At 39.4% G+C, this 25,713-nt stretch overlaps 2 protein-coding genes across 4 annotated transcripts in view; one reads left to right on the top strand and one right to left on the bottom strand.

Annotated features, from left to right (window-relative positions):
* Positions 1-720, top strand: part of LOC100618354 (ethanolaminephosphotransferase 1-like) — a 168,936-nt gene extending 168,216 nt beyond the window's left edge. Inside the window, exon 12 of the mRNA XM_056821071.1 lies at positions 515-720. Coding sequence (XP_056677049.1) covers positions 515-580 — 66 coding nt within the window. The 3' untranslated portion in view covers positions 581-720. The remainder of the gene's footprint in view (positions 1-514) is intronic.
* Positions 721-5,148: 4,428 nt separating this feature from the next.
* The window catches only part of MAPRE2 (microtubule associated protein RP/EB family member 2), a 199,917-nt gene continuing 179,352 nt past the window's right edge, over positions 5,149-25,713 (bottom strand). For all 3 annotated transcript variants that reach the window (XM_007487153.3, XM_056823880.1, XM_001368917.5), the window contains 2 exons: positions 17,883-18,041; positions 5,149-8,696 (listed from right to left, as the gene is read on the bottom strand). In XM_007487153.3, coding sequence (XP_007487215.1) covers positions 8,625-8,696; positions 17,883-18,041 — 231 coding nt within the window. In that variant the 3' untranslated portion in view covers positions 5,149-8,624. The remainder of the gene's footprint in view (positions 8,697-17,882; positions 18,042-25,713) is intronic.

The following is a 25,713-nucleotide window of genomic DNA, read 5'->3' as shown; positions in this document are numbered from 1 at the left end:
ATGTTGAAATGTATGAACAAAAAGACACCTAAGAAAATTCCAAATCAAAATGAAGATCTTTTGTCTGTATTAAAGCCATTTTTCTAGGATACAAACAGTACTGTCCTTGGATTTCATCTGTTTGTACAGGTCTACAGGGCCATTGTTATAGTACCTCAAGAGCAATGAGGTGCTACTTTAATCTGAAACAAAATGATGACAGAATCATAGATCTAGGACTGAAGGGGACCTCAGGTTACATAGTTCAAGCCTCAAATTTTACAGATGAGGAAACTGATGTCCAGAGATGAAATGACTTACCCAAGATCACAGGCAGTTAGTGACAGTCTGAATTTGAACAAGGTCTTTGTCTCCATATCCAATGCTCTTTTCCTAGTACTATACTGCCTCTGAGGAATAATCTTTATTCTAGGTTGCTCTAGGATGGGTTTGGGGGAAAGGCTGTTCTATAGCTAGAAAAGGAAATAATGCAATATTCTCTAAGGCTTAAGAAATTTCTTTCTGTGTCTTCTAGGGGAGACAATTAAGTCAACACTTGAATATTTACATCTTTTCCATGAAGAAACGGGCCCAGGAATAATTATTCGGTGTCAAGAAAATGTCCAGTTCTTCTCTGATGTTCCTGGGTCATGTTCTTTCTAGGAACAATGAGACTCGATGTACTTGAATGACCAAAGCATCTTCATACACTTAATGAATATAATGGAATGCATATTTAAAGTGATGGTGTGCTTCTCTTGTCTCTCAAATATCACTATTCATAGAAAGAGGTTTCTTAACCCTTCCCCACCATACTCCCAAATCTCCATCTCTCCAGTCCCTCTTTGATGTGCATTCTAACCAGCGAGGAGCTTGCAGTTATGTCTCCAAGACCCAGAGGAAGTTGCCAGGTGAGCATATGGGTCCTGTATCTTAGAGCCTTTGGATGGTTGGATGAGCCAAGAGTTCTTGGCTCCTGGCAACTGCAACAATGGGAATGACAGGGATGGGGCAGGATACCCCAAATACCTTAGAAGGCAGGAAGCATCCCCTTCTGTACCACCTCCTCCCATGTACAGATTTGTGCAGAAGCTACAGTAAAGAATCATTGAGCTGATGGTCAAAGTAGATTTCAAGAAGTAGGTTTTCTAAGTTGCTCAGGAACCCTTATTTGGTATTTGCAAAACCAAATGTCTTGTTTGGCAGGTACTAATAGAAAAGTGCAGATGTCCTCCCAACAATTTATTGTTTTGTAATAAAAACTAAAATGGCAGTTGCAATAGGAAGAGCCCTCCATCAAGATTTGCCATCATCTTTAGTCAGAGCCACATGAGAATGGGAGATTCTTTACTCTGCAACAAGGAAACCCCAGCAGGATTAAAACCAATAAAATTAACAGTAACAGATTCACAATGAAGCATATTAAATCAGGACAATCATGATATTCCTTAGGAGCAAAGCAAAGTTAATTCCAAGTGTCAGGATTTTAAGCATACCTTTGTGAATCGAGGTACCATTTTAAGGTCCATGTAAACTGGATTTGTAGAAGTTTTATCCACAGAAACCATGTTTAGGGCTTCTCCTAAGCAGTCAATGGTTTACATAATCATGTGTATTCCAAGTTAAGGATTACATACTTTATAAAAATGTCTTCATGTGGTAAACACAGCATACCTTCAAGACCACTTGGAATTTGTTCATATATAAAAATAACCTCCACTCATTTATGAATGGAGAAGAGATAATGAGACTGAATTCTCTGAATGAAATCTACTCTGTGGAGGTCTTGTTTCTTAGATCTACTGTTGAAATGAGTTTACTCACCTTTGAGGCAAATACATTCATTCACTCTGTGCCTAGTGAACCTCTGGTATTAGAAGTGTATTTTTTCCATCTCTAACAAAGATAAAATAAATACAAAGCCCTGAAGTGAAAGTATTTCTCTGTATTCTGGGACTGGATAGACTGATATCTATTTTCTAGTTTACAGGTGTGATATTCTAGTTTACATATTATATTTAGTTTTTACAGTGAGAATGTCTTAAGTTGAGGATTTGGTTTTTGGAAAGAAATGGCCAGGTGACTAATAATTCCAAAGTCACACTCTTACCTTGAAATGAAACTATGTCCTTGAATATTGTTCAGATATTACAAAAGAGTATGTGTATGTAAGGCACGATTTTCATGACTGCTTAGGTTCTTTCCCTAAACTAATACTGAAGTTCAGATTTCTTATACTCCATTTCTGGGAAATGCATCAAGTCAGCAACATTGTCTTAGGAGATGCTGGAGAGATCATATTATATTTGTGCAACCACGTCAGTGGATTAGAAGTATTTCAGTAAATAATTCTTGACTGCTGTAGATGAAACAAAAATTTTACACACTTATGGGAATTAAAACTTAACACTTTATCACTTCTAAACATTATTTGAAGTTACCAGAGTTTTGAATATATCTTGGAAAATGTGTCAAAAGTATTTTTAAAAATTATTCTTTTTTAGTTTTTTGTGTAATGTAACTAATGAATTGGGGAAATTTTAACATCAAGATAAAAGTAGTAGGATTTTGCTACACAATGAAATGCCTACCTGTTTTGTTGCATTAGAACAATTAAATCATAAATTTGGAGCTGAAGAGACCACTGAGTTCATCTGTCCCATTTTACAGATGATATAATTGTGGGCCAAAGAAGCTGAATTACTTTCCTGGGGTCACAGAGTTGGGAAGTGTGTGAGATGAAATTTGAACCCAAGTCTTTCTGACTCCAAATCTAGCAATGAATGAACATCGTAAAGAGGCCAGTTTACATTCATAATAAGGGAACATTTTCAATTAGGCTTATCCATGAGTGTAAAAGGCTACCTTGGAAGACAGTGGGCTGCCTCTCATTTTGGAAGTTTTCAGTCTAACCCCTGATCACGTCCCCTTTCCTAGATAAAAACTTGTTCAGGTAATGATTGGAGCAGCAGAATGTCGAGCTCCCCTCAATGGGGAGATTCTGAGATTCTCTTCACGTGGGGGAATAGTGATGTGGCTAAGTTTGGGGGTACATTTAACACATCATTGCATTTTCCTATAATTTGAACTACATATGCTCATTTACCCAGTTGAGGGATTTAGCTTCTTCTCACTACTGTGCAGGTCCATGGTCTGAAGGGCTCCTGTCATTCTTATGGTCCTCTAGAGTCTAGTGTATCGTATCTGCCAGATTTTTACTACTTTTACATATGAGGATCCATTGCTTTTAACCTCTCCCACTGAGAAGAGTATACTTTATGGTTCCCAGTTAAGGAAAGCTTTAAGTCTCGTGATTGAGGAATTGAGTAGTTAAACATCCTTTGGGAAGTTTTGATTTCAGCACCTAGCACAGTAGGAACTCAAATATTTGTTGAATGAATGAATGATTTTGATATTCCTCTTGGAAGCAGACTGTATTTAGTACTGTTCTGTTTGCCCTGAGAATAAGTTTGTGAGTATTTAAAAATTCCATTAATCTTAATAATCATGACAACCATGTCTAACAATTTTGGTTTTTGAATAGGGGAACGCTGATGCTCTGTGAGCTTATGAATTTTTTTAAAAAATCCTATGAAAAACCTGTTTATCTTCAGCTGGGATTATGGCAGGATTTCATTAAGACTTACATGTTTGTGTGATTCAGAGCCCTGTTCTTATACCAGTAAGGAGAACAAATCCCATATTCAATCTTATTCACAGTATGTCTGAATCACAAGAGACGGTTGCTCACCATTATCTGTAAGTAAGTTATAGACACACTGGAATTTCAGAGAATATTTTCTCTTTTATAATACGTGTTTGAGGTCAAAAGGACTGTGTTTGGGGCTGTCAGTAGAACATGAGCCATATGAGTATTGGCTTATAGACCTCATGATGTCAAGGGAACACCCAAGCGTAAACTCAATTTAGTAGTAGGATTATGGCCATCTTTGTGTTTCTGTTTTCCCCTTTTTCCCTTTCTCCATCTCTTTGATAAATGAATTATTAATGGGCAAATAAAAGCTTTCATAGTCAGACTGGTTAACAGGCTAGTAATGGGAACTATAGTTGACCTCTAGGTGGTGCTTGAAAACAATGTGGAGATCACTTCCCTTCTAGCAGCCAAAGCATCCATCCATCCCCTTCCATGATGTGCAGGCCCCTGGGTGGAAAATTATTTCCTTTACCAATGGATACTGAATTTTTCTAGGTTAGAGTTTAATGAACTTTCCTACTTACTCCTTGTTTTAAACATTATAAAACAACTGTTATACTTTTTGCCAAGACCAGTAATAAGAAGGGCTGGAGTGGGAAGAAAAAAAACCCCAAACCAACATCCTTATTCAAAAAGCCATTGAGCTGTTACAGGCCTTTGGGCCAGAGTTCTCTTCCCTCTTTCCCTTGGAGCTAGACTTGGGATGACCTGAAATCTCTCCCTTGGTGCCTACTTCTTCATCTCATCTTCCCCAGCCTTGTCCAGTTTTACCTCATAGAGTTGCACTTGCTGCTAATGTTACAGGTCATTGCAAGTGGGGCTTTTTTAAAGGGAATTATAATTTCTTTTTAATTAACTTTTACTTTTTCCCTTTAGACACTTTTTTTTTTAGATTTTGAGTTCCAATTTCTCTCTCTCTCTCTCTCTCTCTCTCTCTCTCTCTCTCTCTCTCTCTCTTTCTGTCTCTGTCTCTCACTCTCTCACTCATATTCATATAAAACCTTTACCTTCCGTCTTGGAATCAATACTGTGTATTGGTTCCAAGCAATAGGGGTCAAGTGACTTGCCCAGAGTCACAAAGCTGGGAAGTGTCTGAGACCAGATTTGAACCTAGGACCTTCCGTCTCTAGACCTAGCTCTCAATCCACTGAGCTACCCAGCTCCCCCCCACCCCTTCTCTTCATAAAGGAATTATTTCTTTTTATTTTTCCTTATATAGTTTCATCAAAAAATTTTTTTTCTGAGTAATACAGATGCCTGGAAAAGGCCAAAATATATGGTACCAAAATAGGAAACCTATATCTCCTGTTAAGCCACCTGGCACTTAAAAAAAAAAAATCCTCCTCCAGTAATGCGTGTAAATCCACATATATAAAACCTATACATATTCACAGGCTCATAAAAAAAAAAAACTAATGTTGACAGCAAAAATTTAAGTAGTCTAAAGATCTATGAAGATTTTAACATACTTTTTTTTTATTAAATATGTAAAAAGTAAACGCAAGTCAAGTTATTCACATATTCAGAGACAAAAAAGTCTACTCTACCATGCGACAGTTGGTGGGTAAAGTAAAATGAGTGTGATACATCTGAATAAGCCTTTTTCATCTATTATGCCATTACTTATCTATTTATAATTAACAATACATATGTTTACATTCCTTTCAGTTTACATTTAATCTATAACAAAAGCTTTATGATATACTATTTATTAAAAGTAATTACGAATGCATATTAAACCATAACGGAATAACAGGAATACTCACCAGGGAGGGAAGAGGAGGCTTTGTTTCCCTTCTGGAGTTTACTTCTCTCAGGTCACCTGGGGTGTTTTTGTTTGTTTCTGCTTAGAAAGAGACTGGGTTTTCCCCTTGCCCTCTACGTCAATCACTTCCTGCCTGACATTAGTGGTGAAAGTGCTATAATCAGCTTTGGGGTAAGGGGTGGACATAGAATGGATTTATGTGAATGGGAGGACAGGAATTCATCAAGGAGGTGCTGCATGGACAGCAGGGTCAGTCATTGCCATCAGTGGCCTAAGGAGGAAGATAGACTCTAAAGATGCTCAAGGTGAATAACACAGCTTTCACTGTTCAATGAGAAAAGATCTGGAAAGGGACCCAACTGTTTCCTCCATAGTTCATTCAGATAGCTCTTGCAGAAAGGGATCGACTGAGAAACAGGGTGAAAATATCAGCAACTTTTAAAGTGGCTGCTTCACCCAAGATGCAGCCCAAGTTAATGTTGTTGTTAAGAAACAGGAAAAGAGGAAGATTTTATACTTCTTTCCTAAATGAAGAACAATTTGATCTAATAACCAAAGTAGCAGGAATTTTGGAAAGATTACTCAAATATGGTGGTTGGAGAAAGGAGGATGGGAAAGTATCTAACCTGTGTTTTTCTGCTGAGAAGATGGCAAGAATAGGGTGATCTCAGGGATTGTCATCAAGAAAGCTTACAGAAATTGTTCAGGGAATTCATATAATGGGCTCTGAAAGAGAGACTCCCCCGCCTCGCTGTTCCCTAGAAAGGGGGCTGGGAACTTGGGGAGCGAGCCACTGCCCTGGCATTGATTTTGCTGCTGAGGTCAGGAGCTCATGCTCAGAGCTTCCACTGAGTTGTGGTCTGTGATGACAATAAAGGAACCTGCCATTCACCCGTCCATCTTGGACCATAAGACTGCCAACTGAGCTCTCCGAAGAAACTTTCCTTTCACATACTTCCTTGTGCAAGCACATATGCAGCTGTCTCTTAAGTTAAGGAAAGCCAGTGACTAAACAAAAGCTTTAGAAATGCAGCAAACAAAGTTAGATGTGAGACTGATAGCACTAGCACTACTGGTTACCAGTTGGGAGAGGATGTCAATGCTGAGAGCTGGGCTAGAAAACCTATCTAGCCTTAGAGGGGTGAGCTGCTATGCTGGGCACTGAAAGCAATGGAGAGAAGACAGGGAAACAAAACCAAACAAACTCATACAATTTATGTTCATTCTTTCCCACAGTGCACTGAATTGTATATACTGGATATAGGGCAAAATCTCAAAATACAAGTATCTTTTTGGACATTTAACTCAATAAACACCACTTTGCTGCAAAAAAAAATTTATTTGGAGCAGAAGATTTTTATTGGTAAAAACCTTCAGCTCTAGTGTGAATTTAGAACTGGAGTTGAATCAATTAGTAAATAAATTCAAAACTTTAAAAGAGATCATTCAGAAGTTTATTTTAGCTGTTTGGCTAAGTGAGGAGTGTGGGGTTGGGTGGAAAGGGGTACTTGTTTCTTGCTTTTTTTTGTTGCACCTGCTAAATCAAATAACCAGTGAAAATAAATCAAAAATTGGAAACCAAGCAAAATGAACCAACAAGAAGGAACACCAACTGTAAATGGGGAAAAAAAGGCAATGAAGATTTGGAAAAGAGACTAATAAAATGTGCAAATTTTAGTTAAAAAATAAGGAATGCTTTTAATACATTAATATTTGCTATATTTGTTTATAAATTGTCACTGTTTAGCAAAGGTCAACAACAAGAAGGGCCCTATTAAGAGGGAAAAAAATCCATATTTCAAATGCTATTGGGAGTCACGGATCTTTTGGCCATATGACTCCAGCATTTTAGCCAGGAGTCCACACCAGACTGCAGAAATGTCTCCCTTGGAGATGATAGGATCATAGATTTAGAGCTGGAAGGGGCTTTAGAGGTTGTGCTTCCACTAATTAGAGCATCACTTCAATTTCAGGTGAAATTTCCTGTCAGGGGGTGCAGAGAACTTGGGAAAAACCCAGCTAGCCACCCATTCCTTATTGTAATTCTCTCATAAGAATTTATTCTTATTTAAGAATAGTCATCAGTTCTGGAGCTAGCTGGCCGCCTGTTGACCATAGCCATGTCTCTCTCTTCCTCTAGATTAAATGATGGAAGAGAGGTACTGAAATCCACACTATCTTTCCCCTAGGGTACCAATAAGGAAAGGGAGGGAGGGGCCAGAAGGCAGTAGGGTCACTCTGACTGACCTACATACCCAGAACCCTTTTGGTCTGAAGATACTGAAAGAGCAGCATCTTGGGGAGTATGTATGTATAACTATCTATCTAGCTAGCTATTAATCCACCAAATAGGACCCTGAGAAAGAAAAGACCATGAAAACCTCTGGTGGCAGGGTAACGATGTGGGGAGGGGTAGAGGGAAAAAAATAAGGAAAATTGAGATGTTTCTTTCTTTTTTTTCTTAAGTGGATTCAGATCTTCCAAAAATAACAACATACTGTGTGGTTTTCTAACATGCTGATGTGTGAAACACTGAAGAGACTCTCAGTCCTCTGAAACCATTGTTTTGTCTTTAGTTTTGTGAATAGAGAGAGAATGTGATTTGGAGTGGCACAAGCCTTCCCATCCCTTACCCAGGAAAATAGGCCATCATCATTATGGCTTCACTCTTGAGTACTTCTTTTTCCCTTTGTTCCAATTCATCATTTGACCAAATCTATGCTCAAAGGCAGACAGACTTGCAAACATCAAAGCACCACAAATGTGTGTGACATCTAGTAACATTTTGTTGTAAGATGCCAATATAAATACCATATATCAAATTACAACGGTATCATACTAAGACAAAAGTTGGGGGGGAGGGAGGATTCTTTTTGAAAGAAAAAGACAGAACCCATCTCAAGCAGCCAAGTGGTGAAGTTGAAAGAATGTGACCCTATAATCTCTCAGGTGGACAGCCAGAGAGGAGACTTCTGCTAAATGCATCTTGGCAAAGAAACGAGCAGAGATTGCAGTGGTTTGGCTGGCACTCACTGCAGTATGTCCACAGTAATGGCAGATGGAGAGCAATGGGTTTCTTTCGTGTTTGAGGCCACACATATTCCAATTCTCCAGAAGAAAAGTTCCCACAACAAAATGAAAAGTGTCAAGAGATGTGAAGACGGGTCAGTATTCTTCCTGCTGCTGAGGCTGCTCATGGACTTGCTCCTCTGCTTCCGGCTCCTCCGTGTGGCTTTCCTGCAAATCGGACAGAAATCTTTCAGTTCAAAAGCTCTGGCTGTTAATGGAGCCCCTGTAACTCCCCATTGGACATGAGTAGCCTAGCTCTGCTGTGCAGATGGAGGTTCAAGCATATCTGCACTGCCCTTACTCCATCTGATTCTTAATGGAATAATTACAGATATAGATATAGACTAAGGTTTGAGAATAATGTGAGTCAGGCCACATATAGCCTTGCCTTCACAGATATCAGTCACTGGCCCTGGAATGGAACAGTACCCGAATAATCTTTTCATTTCCTTCATCCGTAGGAGTTAAAAAATCTTTTTTACCAAGATCCCGAGTAGACAAAATGAAACAAGACATAGTTCCTGCCAGTGATGGATTTGGAGAACAAAGACCTTGGTTCAAATCCTAGCCTTGCCATTTTCTATGAGATTTGGGTGAATCATGTTCGCTTGGTCTTACTTTCCTCACCCAGAATATGAGGGGGTCCCACCAGAGAGCCTCTAAATTCAATCCAGCTCTAAATCGGTGATCCTGCACTCCCATTACAATCCTGCAGCCAATGAGTGAGCAACATATTTATACAAGATGAACCTTACAAGGGAGCAGAACATGGTGACTACCAAGGGGAGGTCCACAATGTTCTGGGTCACTGCAAGATGGACAGATCACTTTTCCACCTGGCAGGATTAAGGAATGCTTTGTGGAATACGTGGTGTTGGAACTGGGTCAGTCTATCAACAGCCATTTGTTGAATACCTTCTGTGTGCTAGACACATAGAGGACTGCTATATTACATTTTCCTGGGGTTTTGAAGAAAGGGAAGGATTTTAACAGGTTAAGTTGGTGGCAAGGCAAGGGGTCCATTCCAGGCATGAGAAATGACACCCTAAAGAGAGGCATAAAAATAGATGGGAGAGGGCAGGATAAGGATGGGGTGGTGGTAGCAAGGAATTGATTTGAAAAATTGGTTTGATTGTTATTCAGAGTACATAAGGGGAAATGGTGTGAGGTAAGGCTGGAAAGAGAGGTTATAAGTTGCATGCTTTGAATACTAAAATAAACAAAAGTTTTTTTTGGTCTAGTCTGTTTCTATCAGCTTATTTCCTGTCACTTCTTTATGGCTGCCATTTCTCCTACAGTTTTTCTAACCTTTTAATATATTGTTCTATTATCCTCTGAGTTAAATATTAAACAAACATTCTGAAACAACAGAGAAAATAATCATAAGTGGGCTGTTAGTGAAGGGTAGCAATGAGTACATTGACTTGGGGGCTTTTTTGGGTGCTTACTTCCTATCTCTCCTATGTGAGTTGTGCCATCTCTGAAATGGTGAGGTCTTATCATACACTTCACTCTAAAAATTTACACTGATATTGTATATTTGGGACTCAGAAAATGGCATCAAAACTATTTCAAATATTTCAAAAATTATCTCAAAAGAGACCCCATCACATTTTTTTCTAGGAAACATCAACAGCTAGCCAAAGCCCCAAATTCCTTATTTGTTCTACCTCAAAAAAATCATTTAAGTGATATGATTATCTGAGTTAAGAGGGGAAGAATGTATGATTAATCTAAAATAGGGCATTTCCTAGTGCTCTGGGATGCAGGGTACTGTCTTAGAAACTGTTCACACATTTATATACATATGTGTCTATATCACACACAGACACACATGCATGTATGCACATCAGGTCCACCCATGCTAAGTTGGGGAGGAAGGGCAATGCAAGCGTTTGAATGTGTATACCAATGAGGGTATATGTGTCATGTGTGTACACATACACATACACATGTATAAATAAATACAAATGTGTGAACAATTTCCTTTTCTTGTAGCTTGGACCTGGAATGAATTGGAAAGGAATAAATCAGAGATAATTCACAACATGGATAATCAAGACCTGTTCATAAATTCAGATTAAGCTCAGTGGTTTTTTTTGGTTCTTGTTTTCTTCTTAGTAGAAGAATTTAGGAACAGAGTAGTGATTTCATCAACGTGAGGAACTTTCCATTGTGGGAACTCCCTCTGCCAAGAAACACACATTTCTGTCTCTGTAGACAAATCCTAGGGAAGTGTCTTAAGTACTTAAGGGGCCACGTATCTTGTCCAAGGCCACACAGCTGTATCAGTAGGATTTGAATTCCCAACTCCAAGCCTAGCATCCTTTCCATTTGACTTCTTAGCAGAGGTAACCATTCTCTTATTTACACATATATATGTACATATAAGTCATATAAGCTCAGATCATCATAATTCTTTTATTGTGTATGTCAATCCCTCAATAAAAGGCAGACACATTTAAGTACTGACATGATCTGAATTACTCAGTATTGCTTCCTCTTTGGCTTCTAGATGAGTTATTTCTAGTAGTTTCATGAGTAGAGTGGCATAGAGACAAAATGGAAGAAGACAAGCTTAATTAAATTAATTAGTGTCTCAGTAGAAAAGCCCTATCTCCTAAGCTAGACCTGAGCATTAGATTTATTTAGTTTCCAGATTAATAAAGAATGTCGATAGAGTGCGTTTCATTGACTAGAAAGAAAAAGAAAGGTGAGGAAAAGCTTTTTGGTGGGCTGGCCAACTTAGGGTTGTTACCTGAAAAAGTTTTTATACTGAACTTAGAAAAAGGGTTTGCATTTAGTAGACATGGAATAAACGTTTGATTGTGTGTGTGTGTTATATGATATATATGTTATATCATACACAACAACATGATAAATAACACACGTGTGTGTTTTATATATATGAATGTTATATATAAAAATACATATTTGTAGATAAATATACACATACATACATGTATATATGTGTGTGTATGTATAAACATTCACCTATCACCTACTATGTGCTAGGCAGAATGCTATGTCCTTGTAAATATTATCTCATTTGGTCTGTACGCCCCTGGGAGGTAGGTGCTATTATTATCTCCATTATCTGGATGAGGAAACTGAGGCAAAAAAAGGGTAAGTGACCTGTGTAAGGTCACAGATGTAGGAAGTGCCTGAGGCCACATTTGCACTCAGGTCTTCCCTGCTCTTCATTTGGCCCCGATACTGATTTCATTTGAAGGCTCTCCCCCTTATGTTTCTCTGGGCTTTGAGCTGATGTGCCACAAGCTGCTTAAGGAAAAAGCTCAGTTCTTTCAAGGGTTCTGCAGCTGGGACGATGTCTTTACACAACACTGCAACATTCCTGTTCAAAGAACAGCACACATATGATGCGGTACATCTGCTGCAAAAACTGCTGCCCCCAGACAACTTTTATTAGAGGTTATTGGCAAGCACAACAAATCCCCCCCTGCTACTAAATGACTGTGAAGGCTTGATGTGCAAGCGCTGAGAGTCTGCAGGATAGCATCTGTAATTCAGAGCAGGACGTGTTACAAAGCTCAGCTCTGAGATTTTGGCCCACACATTTCTCTTTTACAATCACAGAAAACATTTTCTGTGCTTCCCTTACAAAAGAATAGAGAACTTAATAATGAGAGAGAGCCAGGAGGCTGGGAAAACCAAAACAAAATGTAGGACACATGCAATGATCACATAGAACCAAACTGCAAATCAGCCACAACCACCTGCCAGGCTCTCAGAGAGACCCTAATATGGCAGCTTCTTGTTCTTGGGTATTGTCTGACAAGAGAAGGAATCATTTAGAAAATTCAATTTGCATTGGCATAGCAGAGGCAAGCCTAGAAGTGGGCTCCCATCATTCCTTGGGGAGGCATTCCCATTGGCCCTAGCTCTTGGCAGGCCTCTCTGCATGCTGATAGGATGGAGGGAAAAGAATGCAGGAGGTAGTGACAACAGGAAGGAAAAACTCCAGTTGAATAAGGAAAGACAGGCACCACAGCTCAATTAGAATTCCACCAGGGAACAGTGCACAGACTAGTTACTCTTCAATAGGGGACTCAAATTCAACATTAACTGAAAGGTGAGTTCAGACATTAAGGGGGTGATGATGGTCATTTGTCCTGGAAAGTTAACCCTTTGAGAGTTGAAGCATGTGGATGGCAAGTTTTGTCCCAGATAGCTGATGGCTTTTTTTGAATGGAAAGTTGATGTTCACTTTTGGTAGGGAGGCAGAAAGCTTCTACATCTCAAGACTTTGTATTCAAAACCAGCATTGGGACATCTACATCTTCCAAACTTCAGTCATACCATTAAAGATATAGGAATAAAAGAATCTTTCCTTTCTTTTTCAGAGGAACCCCATCTGAGCAGAAATACTCTCCCTTCTTACTTGGGCCTTTTTTTTAAGACTCAGATCAAGGGCCACCTCTTTAGTGAATGAGGCTTTTCCTTGTCCCTTACCCCACAATGCCTTCCTTGTACCTGCTTTGGTACACTTGTTTTTAGGCAAGTTGTCTCTTCCTAGAATGGAAGCTCCAGGGGACCGAGGATAGTTTTACTTCTCTTTTTACTCCCAGTGCCGGGCACATAGGTGCTTAATAAATGGTTGCTGATTAACTGATTGAATCCAGATACTCTTAATGGCAACAAAACTTAGATGGGCTTATCTCCATCCTTCTAACATTTCCCAATAATTCTCTTTAGCGCAGTAGTGCCCAACAGAACTGGCCTGAAATTCTTCAGTTAATGAGTCATCACCTTCATTATCTCAAGGACAGCTCTGGGAAAGGACAGGCAATTGTTTTCGCTCAATAGCCCTGCTCTAGGAGGAGTGACTGAGTTCTCTCTGGTCTGCCATACATAGAGGTGGCATATTCTAGTGAAATGAATACTGGGCCAGGAGGCCTGTCCTTGAAACCAGACTCTGCTGCTTATGAGCCGTCTATGTGACTCTGGGCAATCACCTCAGTTATCTCATTTGTAGAATAGAGATGATGCTGTTATGAGGAAAGTTCTTTAAAAATCTTAAAATGCTCTAATGAATGTGATCTATAAATTATTATGCACAGAATTATCAGAAATACCCATTAAAAACTATGGTGGCTTTTTCTAAGTTAGTTGGGCATACCCTCCCATCACTGAAAATGGACAGCAGGCTGCCTTTGGCTGCTACATACAGAATTGCCTCTGCTGGAGGGAACAGTTTTGGAGATAAAGTACCATTGGCTAAAAATACAATTCAGTAGGCATGAAGTTATCATAGAAGGATGAGGTCACTGATAACATGAAGAAAGAAAAATATTTCTAAGGTGTGACCTTTGCCATGGAATTCCTTGCACTTTTATGGAGATCTCCAACAAAATGAAGATGTAGAGAGGAACAAGAAATAAGAAAGAACTGAAGAGAAAAAGGGAAAATAAAAGGACAGACTAACAAACAAATATTTCAGAGGTCCATGATTTTGTTAAATTGTAACAGAGGAGTGCACATGGGCACACTAAAGGTCTGTGAGTTGATATGGCTGATGATATCCATCATTAGACCTCATCAGATCCACCAGTGGTAGCCACCTGTGATGTGTTTCTGAAATGAGCAAGGCTGGTCTTTTGGTAATACACACATAGTCCATTCTAGAACCCATTCTAGGAGGCTTTCCAACCTGGAAGGACCTGCCTGACCCCTGACAGGGACTATTACTTTCTAGCCATGATGAGACCTCAGAGTGAGACATTAATGAAGATATAAGATACAGCACAGAAGAAAATGGATTTAGGTCTAAGCCTAGCAATTCTATCTTCCAGCTCTGGAAAAAGAGCCATGGTTGAGAATCACACCACTTCCTTCCTAAAGCACAAAGGTCAAGACATAGGGGCTTGTCCTATCTAAATAAGGACCCTTGACACATCCTGGATCAAACGACCTACACTTTGTGGAAAACACAGTATGGTCTCTGATGAATGCCCTTTGGACTGAAATTGGGAATAGTTCTGGTACAAAGCCTTATGCTATATATATATCCTGAAACAAAAAAGAAATTCAGCTGGCAGTGGCATTGAAAGATATCCTGTCTTTCTCTCCCTTCCCTCTTCCCCAATGAAAGTAATCTCACATTCTCTTTTCTTTCTCAACCAGATCTCAACTGCCTGGTTACTGTCACTAGCTAATTCTCACTCAGCATACTTTTCAGATAACCTTTGGATTACAGTTACAATGATAACACAATCTCTCCTCTCCCCCTCCCATATCCCTTTCCTCTCAACTTGTGGTGTCCTTTGAACGCCAAAGTAACAGAAGTTAAGAGAAAAGGTAAATTTAGCAAAAAAAAAAAACAAAAACCAAAAACCTTAGCTGACCAGAAAAACAAACAAACAAACAAACAAACATCTCTTTGTGGTTGCAGAAGGGTGGGATGAAGAGATGGATTGAGTCACAATTCATTAGAAAATACCATTTCCCAAAAGAGTAACCTGCAAATTGTTCAGTGAGTAGAAGCAACAAGAAATAGAGTCAAGATTTATTGTAAATGGTCTACAATTTTGCAGAACTCAAGAGTATTCAAGTTGGGGAAGAAGATAAGAGGTCATCTATCTAGTCCCATATTAATGATGAGGAAACAAAAACCACAAGAACTGAAGGCACTCAGGTCTCCCTTAGTCAAGTGGCAGAACAGGGTCGCAGAGATACCCAGCTCTTTGGACTCAGAATTTCATGTTCTTTCTACTATATTTCCAGCCTTTTTGGCAAATTAAAGAACTCTGCTTCCAGAATGGGTAAGCTAGGGGCAAATCCAATCTATAATCCTGAGCAGGTTCTATCTGTTCTACCCATGAGTGGGACTGGATCAAATCCACTTTGTCTATTTTGTGTCCTTTCCTTTACTCAATGGTTCTATAATGTACCCCTCCAACCCTTGCCCCAATCATGCCCCCTTCTTCTCTTCCTCATAATCAAAATCTAAAGCAAGGAAAACATCTGAAAAATCTATTGTATTAAGAATGATTGTTAAGAATTATAACATTTACTCTTCCAGGTATACCTAGATTTTAAGTGGAGAGGCCATTGGTAATATGAAAGAATAAATCTAAGACATTAGGTAAACAAAGGCAGTATTTTAGGGGAAAGAAGGGACTTTCCAGGTAGTTATCTTTTGCATAAGACCGACCATACCTATATGTTCTGGATTTTATTGACCTAATGGAGAAGATACCTATTTTGCTTTTTTTCCTTCCATTTTTCCATATGGCTGTGGATGTTCAGTTGTGTCCAACTTTTCATGACTTCGTTTGAGGTTTTCTTGGCAAAGATACTGGTCTGTCATTTCCTTCTTCAGATCAATTTACAGATGAAGAAACTGAGGCAAACAAGTTTAAGTGACTAGCCCAGGGTTGTCAAGCTATTAAGTACTTGGAGGTCAGATTTGAACTCAGAAAGATAAGTCTTCCTGATTCCAAGCCCAGTGGTTTATCCACTGTGCCCCACTAGCTGCTGTTTTTTTTTTTTTCAGAATTGATTGGTGCCAAAAAGGACCTTCCCTGTGTCCATAAATGCAAAAGCTTCCTCATGAAAAGATCTAGAATAAAGCTATGTAGCAGGTATTGGAAGCACCCAAAAGATGCTCTTTCTGGCTGCTGGGAGCATGCTTTTCCCTTAGGAGAGGGGACTAGATTTTAATTACGTATACTATGTTTATTTCATTAGCCAGGGGGAGCAAGAGTTGAAAGTGGGACTTACTGAAAAGCTCACTATGTTCTATAAGGCTTAGTTTAAGAGATAATTGATTTAGAACTGGTAGGTACATTAAAGTCCATCTACTCTAAACTCCTCATTTTACAGTTGAGGAACAAAACAAAGGCCTACACTAAGGAAGTGACTTGTCCAAGATCACAAAGATAGCAGGTGGGTAGAGTAAAAATTGAAGCTAAATATTCTTGACCCCAAGTCCAACTGTGCCAAGCTGCCTCCTTCTCCAGGAAGATAAAAAGCATTCAGGTTGACTAGAGAAACCAAACTCACCCATGTTTCCCCATAATATATGAGCAGAAACTTTAAAACTAGTATGTCTACCCAGAGCAGCCATTTTCTGTATCAAGGAATATATAAGTTCAATGGGATTCCCACACATTGGCTTACAAACAAGTAAATGGAGTTTAAAAAGAGAAATAAAAATTTGAGGAATTAAAAAAATGGGACTGTTGTAGTTGGGGGGGGGGAGCTGCATTTACCAACATTTTCTTTACATGGTAGATGATTTACATCAAAACTGAGATTTCAAGGCATGAATGGAGTCAACATTTGCCCATTTTCAACTGGAATATGATGTTAAGAAATAAAATAGGTGGCTAGTTATATTCTATTAAAATACCAACACACATAGCAACCAACCACAGTGCCCTCAGAGCATGTGCATGCTTCTCGGTCAGACAGAAACCAAAGCTAACACAGACAGCATGCCCACAACCAACCTCAACATGGTCTCAAAAGCTGTTCTGAAACCACAACATGTTAGCTATCTGGGTTCTCCTTCCATGCTGAAAAATGGATGTCAAATTCCAATTCTACGTGAGGTGTGTCTGGGTTCTGCTCCTGGATCACAGGTTAGGTTAGATTTGACATGACTTGTCCATCGGGCCCTATTTATTCTTCTCTTGTCTTTGTTTTTCTCTGTGTCTCAAGCTGTGCGAGTTTGGGTTCTTAATCTGTTCCTTTCCAGGTCTCCACATCTGCTTTTCATTATCAAGACTGAGCCATATTATGGGTCTCCCACTAGCAGCAGAAGTCGTCCTAAGCAGCATCTATGGTGGCTGGGTTTCCCCCTAAAGGGGGCCTTCTTTTGGCATTTTTCAAACCACACAAAGTGCAATCCTCAGCAGATGACTATTCTTTGTTGGCAGCAAGGAACCAAGACAGCCAGCCAAGAAAGAAGACCAATTACTTAGGTGGGTGCATGCATAAAGGGAAATGGGAAGGAAAAGGAGTAGAAGAACATGGTGGGGAGACGCTGAGATGAATTTTTTTCTTACTTGTGCTCCCATTTAGTTCTAGGCTCATACTCTTTCTCTAAGAAGCAAGAAATCTCATACACATAGTAAAAAATCAGCCTCTTCCTACTCAAGTGTTGAAAAATATTTGGAATATACCTGAATGAATCTACCTTCTTTGATCAACAGACTCTACCTTTGTCCCCACCTCCTTTCCGGGAGAACAAGCTACTTCATAAACCTCTCATGATGATTTTGATTATTTTACATTCTCAGCCTGGTGATGGGGAAAAACTCTACCAAGTCAATTAAATCTTTTATATTTTTATTAAGAAAATGTGAACCAGAGTCCCTTCAAACTTACCTGTTCGTCTGAAGCATATAGAACCTCCATTAGTCTCTGCATGAGATCATCATTTTCCTGCCCATGTTCTTGGCAGATTAGCTCAATATCTCTCAATTTCCCAAAGTAGAAATCTCTTTCCTTCTCCATGCCTTCAAGTGCAAGTTTTAACGAATGTACCTGTGTGGGGAAAGGGAAGCCAAAGAGAATAACATAAGAAATAAAATGCCAAACTATACACATGCAAAGAAGCACATAGCCATGCAGAGCCACAACAGTAAGTGAAAGAGTGACCAAGCTGTATACAAGGGAGAAACAACAGGGCTCTTGTCTGGGGCCCAAGTCCTTGCCAAGATGCCCAATTTCCATAGTTTACTACCCTTACCCTTTACTCAAAGAGGTGTTTATTAGCCAGTATTAGAATGGCCATTTCTTGACAATAAAGCTCCATTAGGGAAGGCAATACGTTTCTCTGGCCAGGGCACAACTCTTTCTCCAAATCTTTTCAAAAGCTGGGTCTTGGACTGAAATGGCAGCTTCAGTGGGAAATGGGGGGGGAGGATGTGGAGCTACATGGACTACTATAACTGCCTCATATTTATTGTGGAAAAGCCTTAAGCAATGTTGATTATGAGGCTATAATTGTCCTGTTCTCCCCCAAATGTCACCACAACATTCAACATAGATGGGTATTATCAAAGGAAGGGAACATTGGTCAGAATAGGGAGATTGTTTATTTTTAAGGCTACTAAACCAGGAAAGGGGAAAAATGGAAGTTCCAAGTCTTCATTTACCCCATGTGAACCACACACAAATAGACCCTCCAAAATTTCCTGGCCAGATGCCTCAGCAGTTTGGACACTACATTCCTGGTAGATTAGGTGGCCAAAGGAGCATGATTGGGAACGGACAATTTAGAAGAGAAAAGTTGGCAGGACAGATAGTCTTCTCCCCACCTCCCCCCATGTATGTCTCCATGTCTTTCTAGAGATCTTGTTGCTATGCCAGTAAAAGCCCTGTCACATAAGATCATTTGAACCATAGTCTGCTAATGTTATCAGACATTTTAGTGCTTACACCGATGATGAATCCTTTACATTATAGTCACACTTGGAACCACATATTAGGAAAGCTATCGACAAACTGTAATGTATCCAGAGAAAGAAAACCAGGATGACAGGAGTACTCAAAACCATAAAGTTGAACATGAGAATTCCTTGAGGGAAGGAAGGGGAGTAAAAAGGGTTTTATTAAGTGCCTACTATGTGCTAGGTACTTTACAAATATTATCTCATTTGGTCCTTAAAACAATTCTAAGGCAGGTACTATTACTATTCCCATTTTATAGTTTAGGAAATGGAGGCAGGCAGAGATTAAGAACTTGCCCAGGATCACATAACTAGTAAGTGTCCAAGTCTGGCTATGAACTCAGGACTTTTTCACTCCAGGCTCTTTCCACCGTACAACGAGATCACTGAAAATACTAGGGGTGCTTAAGCTGAAAAAAAGTGAAAACTTAGGAGGCACATAATAGCCTGCTGCAAATACGTGAAGTGCTGTCACATGGTAGAAGGATGGGCTTGTTTTTTGGCTCCCAAACGGAACAATGAGTAGGAATATGCTAAAAGGAACCAGGGTTTGCCATGAGAAAAAACAAAAATTAAAAAAAAAGATTTTGTGAAAAAGAGTCTTCCCAGAATGGAATGAACTGCTTTACAAGGTAAGAGTCCCCCATCACTAAATATGATCAAGTGGAGGCTGGATGACCATATTTTGAAAGTGGGAGAAGGGGTCATACTTCAGATACGGGGTGAACTCACCTGATCTCTGAGCTCCCTGCCAGCCCTGAGAGTCCTTGATCTTTAATTTCTGTGCAACTGTGTCTCAAATCAGAGTAGAACAGGGTAGAAGCCCAAATAATTTACCCAGAGACCTAGTCCACTTTTACTTCTCCCACAAAGAGAGGATCTTCTAGTCCTCTGACCATAAGCAGCATCGCAGCAGTCCCAAAGGCAACGGATATTAGAGAAGGCATCCTCCTGCTGCACGTGGGTTGAGAATCAATTTGTCTCTGAAGGCTGAGATTTGTGAATTAAAAAACCATTCCATCTTTCTCCCAGAAAACAAGGGAGCTTCTCTCTGGCCAAGACTTTTGCTGCAGTGCTTAAGAGTCAGCAAAAGTGGTCCAGTAGTTCCAGGTGGAGGGAGTCTGCTGAGGGCTTTCCCATCTTCTATCCTGATGCATCCTAGTTGTGCAGAACTCAATAGTTTCCCCAAGACCCCAGCAGGAATGGGGAGCTCTGTTCCTCTTCTATCTTAGCCCCTTATTGTCTGGTTCCTACCAGCTGCTTGATGCCCCCTCTAGGCAGACACCACACCTATACCTCCCTGCTTCCCATCTTCATCCCTGCTGGAGATAACCCAGACACCTGCTATTCTCTGAACTGTCACCAGCTATAAAACTTCCAGGAAGACTGTGGACCACTAGATCTTCCCATCTCTGCTTTCTGGCTTTTGGGGGTCTTTCATCTGATGTTTTATTACATCCTAGACTTTGTCATCTATCCTGCAGCTGCATCCTAAGGATGATTAGGCAATTCCACTGTGCTTCACAATGCTTGGCATATACTAAGAACTTAATAAAAAAAAAAAACCACAAAATTTTCCCCCTTCAATTCAATTCCATGATTACATGAAATTTTCTGTATTTGAATTGCAAAGTTTTTTTTAAGTCATTAGAGGGGGCAACTAGGTGCCCAGAGAGAGCGTTAGACCTAGAGATGGGAGGTTCTGGGTTCAGATACAACCTCAGACACTTCCTAGCTGTGTGACTTTGGGCAAGTCACTTAACTTCCATTACTGCTCTGCTGCTTTGGAACCAATGCATAGTATTGATTCCAAGGCAAAAGGTAAGTGTTAAAAAAAATCATTAAGTTGGGGAAATTTTTATTTTGCCTGAAAATGTTTTAATTGAACCTATCCAGGGAGAAATAATATTAGCTCTTCTCTTTCCTAGTGTACTTTACCTCTTTCAGTGTGCCCCATGGGCCAAGAACACTTAAGCAATTTGCTTTCAACAAACACTCCTAGTATTCCTCATATAAATCAGTTCTCATGAAAAACCAAAGGAAAAGGAAACATAAAAGAATGTCAATCGATCACTAAGCATTTATTAGGGGCCAATTATGTACCATGCACTGGGGATAAACACTGAAGTGAGATAGTCTCTGATGTCTGGAGGTTTACATTCTAGCAGGGAAGATACAAAAGAAATACAAGGTTTCTGAGTAGGAAGGCACTGGCAGATGCGGGAGTGAGAGGTGATATGGGGCCTGGGAAAGGACTCTGATAGGGATGGCAGAAGAGTGAAAATTTTACTAATGGACATACTGTAAGCATTGGAATTGTGGGCTAGTGTTTATTTTCAAGGCTATGTTAAACTAAATTCTCTAGGCCTAGAAATGCTATTTCCCTTCTAATTAACATTTAATTCCCATAAAATGGTATGATTACTGGTATCAGTGTCAAGACATAAAACACTTTTCCTGTCTCCTATGTACAATGTTCCTCCCACTACATAATTCATATTGGCATTTTCCTTGAAATCTCCCTGTGAGGTAGGGAGCACAAGTATTATTATCTTTACATTGTGGATGAGTAAATTGAGGACCAGAGGATTAAATGAGCTTTGTGATTCATATTTCTAGATCTTCCCCAATTTAAAATCTATCATTCTTTCCATATTATCTCGGAGAGTCAAGATAGCAATAAAATTTCAAATCAGATTTTGAATAAAGAAAATCAAACCTTCCGTAAAGACTAATTTGGTCAAATAACAGGAAATTTATGTAAGTGAGCCTTCCCTTCTAGTGCAACAGAGTTTTCAATTGGGCTTGTGCATCTTAGCTCGCTAGCATTTATATAGCACTTTAAGGTTAATGAAGTGCTTTATAAATTTTACTTCTTCCTTACAATAATTGTGGGAGGCAGGTTCTATTAGTCTCACTTCCATTTTGCAGATGAAGAAACTGAGGCAGAGAGGCTAAGTGACTTACTCAGGGTCACACAACTGAGGATGGATTTTAACTTGATTCCAGGTCCAGTGCTCTATCCACTGTGTCACTAAGCTGCCTCATATTTAATCCAAATTTATGCTTCTTCCATGAGAATGACTGCAACTGACATTGAATTCTCTGCTTCTTGCCTCTAACTCTAAGGTGAAACTTGATATTCTATCTGTGAGCATAAGAGGTTTTGCCTCCCAAAGCTGTTAGAAAAACACAAAATAGCCTCTCTTTGCAGAAAGGTTTGGAAGCTTCTCTTTTTGAGACAGTGAGGGCAAGGCCAAGCTCTTTTTGATCTCCTTAGTTGATGCCATAATTTGGCCACTGGTAAAGGTCAAAAGCCCCAGTTCCAGATCTAATAAAATAAAACTCTGCTTTGTTCCTGAAATCCTGCACTGCTGAAAAAATAACTTGCCTGACGAGGCCACTGCAGGTCTCTCTCTCTCTCTCTCTCTCTCCTGTCTCCCCATTTAGGTGCTAGGAGACTGAATCACAGCAATGTAAGGTATGCTACTGCTTATTAGGCATTAGCTTACCAAGCAGGGAGTATCTGCCTGACACATTCTATCCAGAGGAACTAGGATTGTTTATTTTTCAATGCTGTTTTGGTTTGTACAATGAACAAATAGTTGAAATATTTGCCGAAATACGCATCTGAAGTTGAGGCTTAGTGTTTCAAATTCTTTAGGTAACAAAAACTCAGCTTGTAAAAATGTCTCATTAAAAGTCAACAGTAGCTTGGTCAGAATCTTACCACAACTGACTTGCTTTAACTCAGTAAAAAAAATAATCAACAGACAAACAGATATACTAAAATCTTCACTGCCACTTCATAGTATTGATGTTAACAATCTTTTTCTCCATCATTTAGGTTTTCTCATTAAGAGAAACAAGCAATTTTCCTCCAGGAAAACAAATCCTCCAAAAAATATAACCAGAGAGAGGATTATTACTCCTTTTTACAATTCCCTCTTTACTACTTTCTTCTTGTGGCCCTCCCGAAACTAAATCCTCCCAGTGAGGTTCACTTTTCTGGTTTCCTTTGGTCCTTACAAATACTGCCAGCATACATCTGTAACCCATGGCCCAGAGCCATGAGTTCTGGGATCATATGGACCAGGTTTAATGTTAGGAGCAGTAATCCTAAATCACAGCACATTAGCTTGGCTTGTTCCCACCTAGAATCCCTCATAGGAAATGGTAGAAAATAGCTCAAATATGTACCTGGCTAAGTCTCCACAAATTCTGGAAAAGGGATCCCCGGTACAAGTACTCAAGGTAATAATACACATCAAGGACAGGACAACTTTTCTTTTATGTCAGAATTAAGTGATTCATAAAGGATTCATTTTTGTAGTCTACCTATAAGAGATAATATTTCCCACACTCTCTGTAGGGAAATCCTACCTTCTTCCCAGGACCTATATAATATTATGAACCCTAAACACAGCCTAAAGTCTTGGATTTCCCCTATGAAGGGAAATCAACTTGGGATTCAAGATCATTCCACTAAGTTTCACTTTTACCCATACATTCATCCTCTTTTAAGGGCATTTAGCCTAAAGCTTTGGGCTTCCTATCAGAGGAAAATGCCTTTGGAGTTGCTTAGAGAGGCATCCTCTTCTCATTCAAGTAATTTATGTATGTCATCCAAATAATTCACAATAATAACAGAGGGCGTCATCTGTCTAGGTCTCTTGCTCTTCAGTTATCACCGCTTTAGTTCTCATATCTCTTCCCAACTCCAGAGGATTTTGTATAATACTCATTTCTCTCCAAGAGGCTAATTTATTATTCAGTCATTTCAGTCTTGTCTGACTCTATGTGACATCACTTGGGGTTTTCTTGGCAAAATACTGGAATGGTTTGCCATTTCTTTTTCCAGCTCATTTTACAGATGAGGAAAGTGAGGCAAATGGAGTGGAGTTGGCCCAAGGGTCACACAGTTATTAAGTGTCTGAGGATCAGATTTGAACTCAGATGAGTCTTCCTGACTTCAGACCTGGTGCTTTGTCCATTGCACCATTTAGCTGCCCACCAAGTGGCTGATATTGCTAAGGAATTCCCAATTTTTGTTCTTGAAGTATGGTTTCCTGAACTCTCAAAGTTGGGTTGTTAGAAAGGCACTTCTCCATCACCTTACACAGGGCAAAGTCCAAATATTTTGCTTCCCCCAGAGCCTGAGTTCTTTTGAGCTTATTTCAGCTTTGTAGACAATATGAAATTCCATTTTCTGACTAAGAGGCTGACACTGTCCAGAACTACTTTTTTTCTCTAAAACTCTCAAACTTGGGGAGGCTGAATGGTTGGTTGTATCAATTGTGTCTGAGGCTAAAGGCAAAAATCTAGGCATCACAAATTCTCTTCTTTGGGCTACATATATGAGAACATGTGATTTTCAGGTACCTCTAGCCAATGGGTGGCTATTAGTGACTCCTGGAAGGAATGGTCTTCTGACCCCAGATCTGCTGATTTCTCACAATCTTACAGAAAAGCAGATCTCTGCAACTCACTTCTTTAAAAATAGGCTTGGCATAAAGGGACACTGCTATTCCACAACAGGTCCCGTCAACCAAATTCATCTACAATTGAGGTTCCCATTGTATTATAAACGGGTCAAGAGATTATATATTTCTATCATAGTGCCAGTTTCCATTATATTCCTATATTATATTAACAATTACTCTATTATAAAGTTTGTTGAGGTCTACAACTGTGTCATATTTTATATTTTCCCAGCTCATAATATGTACCTTAAAATGTCTGTTAAATTGCCTAATATATAAGCTTCACAGTTACAAAACATTTTATCTACATCATCTCAATTTCAGACTTTTGTCAAATATGAAAGGTATGTAGCTCAAATATTTTTTTTTGTAGTCGCGGAAGCTGGTACTCAAAAAGGTTAAATTACTTGTTCAAGGACATGTGGCTAATAAGCTACAAGTTGAACATAAGTCTTTTGATTCCAAGTCCAAGGACCTTCCATTACACTACAATCTATGTGAAACTTTCCTCTCTCACCAGACTATAAACTATGTTTTTGTATTCCTTTGCATCCCTGAAAGTATTCAAGGATACATGTAGTCACCTGATCAATGTCATCTAAGTGAAAGAATGATGCAAAATGTCAAATTTATTTTATAAGAAGATACCAAGGAGGCAGCTGAGTAGGTCAGTGGATTGAGAGCCAGGCCTAGAGACAGGAGGTCCTGGGTTCAAATTTGAACCCAGACACTTCCTAGCTATGTGACTCTGGGCAAGTCACTTAACCCCTGTAAATTTTAAAAATTAATATTCAATACTCCAAGTATTATATTTAATAATATTTAACTTGAAGCAAAGGGAAAGTAAAAGGCTAGAGAAACAGAGAGAGCTCACCAGCCTTCCATGTGGAAAAGAGGGTTCCCCACAGCTTAAAAACCATAATATAAAGGATACATGTAAGGAGAAAAGGAAAAGGGAATTTTTTGGGATGAGGAAGAATGCTGGGAGATGAAGTCTAAAGGATACACATTTTCCACTTATACACCCCTATTGCCTAGTCCTTGCCACTCTTTTGCCTTGGAACTAATACCAATATTGATTTGGGGGGAGAAGAGAATGGGGTGAGGAGGAGAGGGAGGAGGAGGAGGAGAAACCAACATTACAATTCACTCACTATGTTACCTTGGGAAATTCACTTTGTCTATCTTAAGTCTTAGTTTTTCCAAGTATAAATGGTAATGTGTAATTAATTTCCCTTAATTTCAGAGGGATATTGTGAGGAAATAAGATAAGTAGAAGCA

This window comes from Monodelphis domestica, chromosome 3 (genome assembly GCF_027887165.1).
Source record: "Monodelphis domestica isolate mMonDom1 chromosome 3, mMonDom1.pri, whole genome shotgun sequence".
NCBI classification, from domain to species: Eukaryota; Metazoa; Chordata; class Mammalia; order Didelphimorphia; family Didelphidae; genus Monodelphis; species Monodelphis domestica.
This window is presented reverse-complemented; position numbering and strand designations above follow the sequence as displayed.